Raw genomic sequence first — 8963 nt, forward strand, 5'->3', positions numbered from 1 at the left:
GTAGAGACTACAGCTCTGATCTCGTGAGGGTTGTTTGCTCTCGGTGGATCAAGGTTAGCAGTCTTGAAAGCCTGCTGGATGACTGTGTGTAACCATAGAGATAGGGTGTTGCGACTTACTTCAGTCATGGACATGGACTCTGGAATGAATAACCAATTCCGTGAGTGACGCCTTGTTTGGGAGAGAGCTCGTAGTGCGTGCACTGGGCACAAGAGGAGTTTATCCTTATCATCGACCCCACAATTATCGCGTTTGGTTGGATGGTTAAGGAACGATCAAGTTGGCCTGGAAGATGATGTTTTCTCGCTATGAAAAAACCCCAGCACAACCAAGATCTTGATTCTTTGCCTTATAAAAAACCTGTACACTACACAAGCATGTGTAATGCAAAATTAAAAGTTGTAGTTGAGATAGACTTGAGCATGCCAATGAAAATCACACATGGTACGATCAGCAAAAAGTTACAAGTTTTAAAAAAACTCTATATAACACTATATAACACCGAGGGCTACAGGTATTAAAATATAATAAGCATGTTCATACCCAGCTGAGAATTGCAAACAAATTTGACTGCCTTACTAAGAGGTAAACAAATGTGATGCAAATTCAAAATGGTGGCCACATGACAGCGGCGATGGTCCTACAAAAAGCAGACTTGAGACTTTTTTCACCAAGAACCATCACTAGGCGCCGTCTCTTTTGTCATTAGGTAAGCAGTAAATGCATTAAGGAGTAATGCAGGATAAGTAAAAAATCATTTAAATTAACAATTTTACAACAAACTGTCAAAACAAACCTTAAGCACAATGAAAGTAAGTATGATTAAATATGGCATACATAGCAACATTTGAAATATTTATCATAAACATTAGGCTTAACACAGTTGTGTACAATCAACCTGGGAAAGGGCCTCCTACATAAATGTATTCCTTGATGAGTAAAATACTGGAATACAGTTTCTGACTACCGTTGGACTTGGAATATTTAAGGACTTTTTTGTTTTTTTCAAAAATGGAAATAAAAACGAAACATGCGGTGAACTTATTGATGATGCAGGCAGTACCTGTGAACCAAGACTATTATTTTTTCAGCTTTATAAGGTAGTTAAACTTTCTGTTATCAACTATAGGGTAATGGAATGACACAACAAAGACGGAAATGCAACATACAAAGAAAAAAACAAACAGGAAGAGGCTGATGCGGCAAAAAGCAAAGAAACCATGAAAACAGGAGCCTTTGAGTCATTCGGAATCTGCATTGTAGGTATCCCTCTAAAGCGTATTCAGGTATACAAAGCATCAGGTTACTGTGCCAAACATAGTCTATAGTCAGTGAGTTTTAAAATCATGCCTTGAGCACATGTATAATATGTGAGTCTGTAGTTATCACATCACTTATGGCAGAGCCCAATATCAATCTCATTAAAATCAGGTCTTAGTTCTCGCTAAGGCAAAAAAGATCTGAGGACATCCTATTATGGGTCAGGTCAGAACAATCTTTCACCCGACCAATCAAAGCATCGCTTACCAGATCATGAAAGTGACAGTCGGAATGTGTTTTCTAATCATGCAACCTCAAAATCGTTAACAAGGGGTATTCTGTACAACAGATTCCGTCAACATTATCGCCTATCTCTCGCTTCCGTGGGACAAACATTTGAACTGAGGAGGCGTTGCACGGCACGTGGGAAGCACTGCCATACTTTCACAACCATACATTAGACATTCAGGAATGTTGGTTTGTTCAGTTTCCAAAATTTTAATCAAGAAGTGTGTCAACATTTTTTTCAAGCGTAGTCTGAAATGGAAGTCGCCAGGTTGAGACGAGTGCTGTAAAGCTCAAGAAAGCTTCTTTCTAATTGGCTGATGTCAACTTGTTAGTCATTTCAGTGGTCGGTCAAAGTTCGCGAAAAGTCGTTCTGAAGTGCATTTACCAAAAGCTAAAATGATAAATTGTGTTATGATCAGAGCATTATATAATATGTGCTTTTTGTCATGTATTTACCCAAGAATAAAAGTGTTTCCATTTCTTTTCAGATACATGCGGCAAAAGACGACCAGACCATGTAAATCCATAAATAAACATTGACGTTAATGACCAGACCATGTACATCCACGAATAAACATTGACGTTAACAACCAGACCATGTACATCCAAGAATAAACATTGACGTTAATGACCAGACCATGTACATCCACGAACAAACATTGACGTTAACGACCAGACCATGTACATCTACGAATAAACATTGACGTTAACAACCAGACCATGTACATCCACAAATAAACATTGACGTTAATGACCAGAACATGTACATCCACGAATAAACATTGACGTTTATGACCAGACCATGTACATCCATGAACAAACATTGACGTTAATGACCAGACCATGAACATCAACGAATAAACATTGACGTTAATGACCAGACCACGTACATCCACGAATAAACATTGACGTTAACAACCAGACCATGTACATCCATGAACAAACATTGATGTTTATGACCAGACCATGTACATCCATGGACAAACATTGACATTAACAACCAGACAATGTACATCCACGAACAAACATTGATGTTAACAACCGAGCATGTACATCCACGAATAAACATTGACGTTTATGACCAGACCATGTACATCCACAAATAAACACTGACGTTTACAACCAGACCATGTACATCCACTAATAAACATTGACGTTAATGACCAGACCATGTACATCCATGAACAAACATTGACGTTACTGACCAGACCATGTACATCCAGGAATAAACATTGAAGTTAACGACCAGACCATGTGCATCCACGAATAAACACTGACTTTTACAACCAGACCATGTGCATCCACAAATAACATTGACGTTTATGACCGGACTATGTACATCAACGAATAAACATTGAAGTTAACGACCAGACCATGTGCATCCACGAATAAACACTCACGTTAATGACCAGACCATGTACATCCACAAATAAACATTGACGTTTATGACCTGACCATGTACATCCATGAATAAACACTGATGTTTACAACCAGACCATGTGCATCCACAAATAACATTGACGTTTATGACCAGACTATGTACATCAACGACCAAACATTAACAATCAGACCATGTACATGCATGAATGAACATTGCAATAACGACCAGACCATGTACAACCATGAATAAACATTGACGTTTATGACCAGACCACGTACATCCACAAATAAACACTGACGTTAATGACCAGACCATGTACATCCACGAACAAACATTGACGTTAACAACCAGACCATGTACATCCACGAACAAACATTGACGTTAATGACCAGACCACGTACATCCATGAACAAACATTGACGTTAATGACCAGACCACGTACATCCACAAATAAACACTGACGTTAACGACCAGACCATGTACAACCATGAATAAACATTGACGTTGACGACCAAATATTAACAATCAGACAATGTACATGCATGAATGAACATTGCAATAACGACAAGACCATGTACAACCATGAATAAACATTGACGTTTATGACAAGACCACGTACATCCACAAATAAACACTGACGTAAACGACCAGACCATGTACAACCATGAATAAACATTAACGTTTATGACCAGACCACGTACATCCATGAACAAACATTGACGTTAACGACCAGACCATGAACATCCACGAATAACATTGACGTTAACGACCAGACCATGTACATCCACAAATAAACACTGACGTTAATGACAAGACCATGTACATCCATGAACAAACATTGACGTTAACGACCAGACCATGTACATCCACTAACAAACATTGACGTTAATGACCAGGCCATGTACATCCACGAATAAACATTGACGTTAATGACCAGACCATGTACATCCACTAACAAACATTGACGTTAACGACCAGGCCATGTACATCCACGAACAAACATTGACGTTAACGACCAGACCATGTACATCCACGAACAAACATTGACGTTAACGACCAGACCATGTACATCCACGAACAAATATTGACGTTATAAACCAGACCATGTACATCCACGAACAAACATTGACGTTAACGACCTCACCATGTACATCCACGAAACAAACATTGACATTAACGACCAGGCCATGTACATCCACAAATAAACATTGAGGTTTACGACCAGGCCATGTACATCCACGAACAAACATTGACGTTAACGACCTCACCATGTACATCCACGAAACAAACATTGACATTAACGACCAGGCCATGTACATCCACAAATAAACATTGAAGTTAACGACCAGGCCATGTACATCCACGAACAAACATTGACGTTAACGACCTCACCATGTACATCCACGAAACAAACATTGACATTATCGACCAGGCCATGTACATCCACGAACAAACATTGACGTTAACGACCAGACCATGTGCATCCACGAATAAACATTGATGTTTACGACCAGAACATGTACATCCACAAATAAACATTGACGTTAACAACCAGACCATGTACATCCACGAACAAACATTGACGTTAACAACCAGACCATGTACATCCACGAACAAACATTGACCTTAACAACCAGACCATGTACATCCACGAACAAACATTGACGTTAACACCCAGACCATTTACATCCGCGAACAAACATTGATGTTAACGACCAGACCATGTGCATCCACGAATAAACATTGATGTTAACGACCAGAACATGTACATCCACAAATAAACATTGACGTTAACAACCAGACCATGTACATCCACGAACAAACATTGACTTTAACGACCAGACCATGTACATCCACAAATAAACATTGATGTTAACGACCAGACCATGTGCATCCACGAATAAACATTGATGTTAACGACCAGAACATGTACATCCACATATAAACATTGACGTTAACAACCAGACCATGTACATCCACGAACAAACATTGACGTTAACAACCAGACCATGTACATCCACGAAACAAACATTGACGTTATCAACCAGACCATTTACATCTGCAAACAAACATCGACGTTAACGACCAGACCATGTACATCCATAAAAAAACATTGACGTTAAAGACCAGACCATATACATCCACAAATAAACATTGACGTTAACGACCAGGCCATGTACATCCACGAACAAAAATTGACGTTAACGACCTCATCATGTACATCCACTAACAAACATTGACGTTAACAACCAGACCATGTACATCCACGAACAAACATTGACGTTAACGACCAGACCATTTACATCCACGAACAAACATTGATGTTAACGACCAGACCATGTAAACCACGAACAAACATTGACGTTAACGATCAGACCATGTACATGTACATGAAAAAACATTAACATTAACTTTCACATTGCTTCTTATGTTCTATCAGTCAGTTGGAAAATCTGTAAACTTGTTTGTTTTCAATTGATTACAAATAATGAAGTAAATTTATCATAATGATCAATAATGCATACATCACGAATTGGATATTTAGACAACAGATACATTATTTCCAGGCATATTCTCACCAGAAAGACATCCTCATCGTGAGGTGAGGTGAAGTGGGATTTAACATCGTGTTTTGTGTTTGCGTGCATGTGAGCGTGTGCATCCGTTTGTCCTATTTCAAGTGCTTGCCCTCTAAGATACCATGCTGCAGTTTATGATGGATACTTAAGTCAGACACAGTAGACAAACTCCGAGCTGACCAGTCCTAGTTTTATCCCCTGATGCCAAGCTCCAGGTAGGGTAACAACAAGTACCATCTGTTTGTCATGTTTGTAGCAGTAAGTCAAATATATCTAATGTGTTTACATTATAGCATGTTCCACCAGAGTGCTATGTACACAGTTATTATAGCTAGTTGTTGTACCAGCACTGTACTGTAGATCATTGTGAGTTATTCCCCTTTAGTTGATTAAACATGGCTATAAACCAGACATGTGCTTTTGACTCACTAGAAAGTTGAACCTCCTAAACAGAAGTTCCAGAAGTCAATAAGACCATTACACTGTAAACATTTTTTTAGTATGATGCAGCCGGGGAAATGACCATCCGACCTTCCGCTCCTTGAGGTAACGCGTTTCACTACCTTGTCACAATGTCAGTTGGGAGTCCACACAATAATGTCATATGGACATAATGGGATAAAGTTATCACAATGTATTTCAACCTTCTACACACTGATAGTTGTTCATAGTAGCCCTCAGAATAATGTTGCAAGGACGTAATAATGCTTGTCGTAAGAGGCTACTAACAGGATCGAGTGGTCAGACTCACTGACTTGCTTGATGCATGTCATCGTATCCCAATTGTGTTGATCGATGCTCATGATGTCAATCACTGGATTGTCTGGTCAAGACTTGATTATTCGCAGACTGCTGTCATATAGCTGTAATATTTCTAAGTGCGGTGTTAAACAACAAACATACAAACCAATACTAACAGTAGTTTGTGTGTTGTCAGTGGCCAGCTGGACCCTACAGTTCTCAGCTGGGCTGTACCAATGTCTTACCTAATACAGGGGTCGATATAATTGCTGACCCATTGGCCAGTTAAAATTCAACTGGCTTCAACTGACTTCCCGCAATGTCAGTAGATGGCCCGTCTGGCTAGTCAAAATTTCACCCTTTCTCTGTGTATGTTTAATTTTTTCAGTTTTGCTCGAGAATCAATATATTTCGATGAGAAAATATTCAAATATATCCCCATCATCTCGGTAGAATGACACAACCATTCTGTAATGTTGTGTACAACAACAACATCCTTATTTGGTCATAAATCGCCAAGATAGGAGGCAAATGGAAGAACAAGATTTAATCTCAGAGTGCGGGAAAAGACGTTTTAGGTGTGAGGAGTTCTAAACTTTTCGAAGTTCCCCTGTAACATATTCGCTATGTAACCTCGGGTTAAGCCGCTTCGCGGCCTCCATCATTTAGTTATGGGCCAGTTAGTTTGGTAACTTTTGAAAGGAGCAAGATGTTTTTAAATCAACTCCTGCATAAGCTTGTCAGGATGACGTATATAACAGACAATACATACCGCGGTGTATATCCCTCTTTGTCTCTCTCAGGTAGTCATCTGGATTTCTACTGAGTAACTTCACTCTCATCTTCAGTTCAGTATTTTGTTCACTTACTACTCAGAACACGCAACACATGGGTGCGGCCATTTTGAAAAGGGAAGTAACTGAATCGGCCTGACAACTCACCGCTAAAACAATATTCTTTTGCCCGACGTCTCACTACTCCAGCAGTGTAACTGCATCTTAACCCTACTCAAATGTATAAACACCACTGCCTCCTGTCGTGTACAGAGTATGGTTGACAATATATATATACTTGTCAACCATACTCTGTACGGTGTTAGTTAACGGTGTTAGAACCTACACCGAAACGTCGCTCCTAATATTGTGATAAAGAAGTTGTTCATCCATATATCTTATCCTTACTTAGTACTCCAACTTCTAAATGCCTCTCAAAGGCGTTCGACGTCAGTATGTATAATGTATACATGGTATCGTCGACTAACGCTTAGTCTCTAAAAATACATAAACAATTAATTCCAATTAAAAATAAAAGGAGTCCCGACCAGATGGGAGATTCAGAACCTGAAGAAAATCCAGACTTGCTTCACCTACTATAGGGCTTTTGCATTACAGAAAGGTCTAGGCAGTGGGGAAAATAATATGGTTGAGATAAGAGACTATGAGACAGACCAGAGACCATATAATAGAGACCATCGATTGTCATGATTATATGGTCTCTGGACAGACAAATAGTATCGTGGACGTCACCAATATAATCTAGGTCCGTGGTGGTATATATAGACCATTTTGTGGAGAGTGATCGTCAGTAATAATCTGTGTTATATAACAACGACATGCATTTGTCTCAACTATGTCATACTCCTTAGAGGAAGCAACGTGTGTTTGGGCTGCGATTTAGTTTTGTGAAAATGATCCGCTTGATTATCAGATGAATGTTTGGGTGGCGGAAGAGATTTTACGTGCGCCTCAGATGGATTGTTTAATTGTGACTGTCGCGACGATCTGACATAATGTAACAACAGGGGGATGTGGATGTAGCGTCACACACACACACACACACACACACACACACACACACACACACACGTTCTGAAGCACGTACACAAACAATTCTCGCTGGCGTCCGCTGGCCGCTGGCTGCTGAACACCCGAAGTCGGCGAGCGAGGGCAACCACTGTTGACCTGTCGATGTAAAGCAGGCTTGTCGATATAAAGCAGGCTTGTCGATGTAAAGCAGGCTTGTCGATGTAAAGCAGGCTTGTCGATATAAAGCAGGCTTGTCGATGTAAAGCAGAAAATGGAAATGTTTGCTGCTGTATGGCAGGCCACACGCGCTGTGTGAGAGAGAAAGATACGTGCAAACTTAGAGAAGATTTCCCTCCGAGAACGATGTACATACAAGCTTACTCGCCAGCTGAACAACTTGGAGGCAATATTTGTTTTACGCATTTTTGAACACTGGTTACCCGTGATCTATGAAGATTTCGACAAAGGGCGCATGTCAATTAATTTCTCCAGTCTAAATAAGAGACAAAAAGAACAACGGAAGCTCATTGGATGTCGTTATAGTTTAATAGTTATAGTTTAATAATAAAAAAATATCCCTGCAGTGAAAGCATTTTCGGATTTCGGATTGCGTGGACAATACGATTGCTACTCACTTGTTGTCTTCCATGTTTTCTGGTATAACCCTACACGTGTGTACTAGTCGTCATTCACTTGATGCTCAGTTATTGAATATATTACTGGTATAATTAGTGGTAGCACCACTCAGATTACCTGATAAAGGTTCCCATTTGGCATTTCGTGTGTCTAAATCCAGGTTTGAAGTGAGGTGAAATGTTACTTTTTTGTAAATCATTCCTCTCCATTAAAGGATCAACAGAAAATACGTTGACTGATTAATCACTGTTATCTTGCACAGTGGATTTGTCA

At 39.7% G+C, this 8963-nt stretch overlaps 1 protein-coding gene across 1 annotated transcript in view; it reads right to left on the reverse strand.

Moving 5' to 3' along the window:
• The window catches only part of LOC124126547 (DDB1- and CUL4-associated factor 13-like), a 42124-nt gene extending 34967 nt beyond the window's left edge, over window positions 1-7157 (reverse strand). The window contains exon 1 of the mRNA XM_046490012.2: window positions 7022-7157. Coding sequence (XP_046345968.1) covers window positions 7022-7091 — 70 coding nt within the window. The 5' untranslated portion in view covers window positions 7092-7157. The remainder of the gene's footprint in view (window positions 1-7021) is intronic.
• Window positions 7158-8963: the final 1806 nt, after the last annotated feature.

The sequence above is a fragment of the Haliotis rufescens genome, unplaced genomic scaffold (assembly GCF_023055435.1).
Source record: "Haliotis rufescens isolate VD_foot unplaced genomic scaffold, xgHalRufe1.0.p SCAF_1, whole genome shotgun sequence".
Lineage (NCBI taxonomy): Eukaryota > Metazoa > Mollusca > Gastropoda > Lepetellida > Haliotidae > Haliotis > Haliotis rufescens.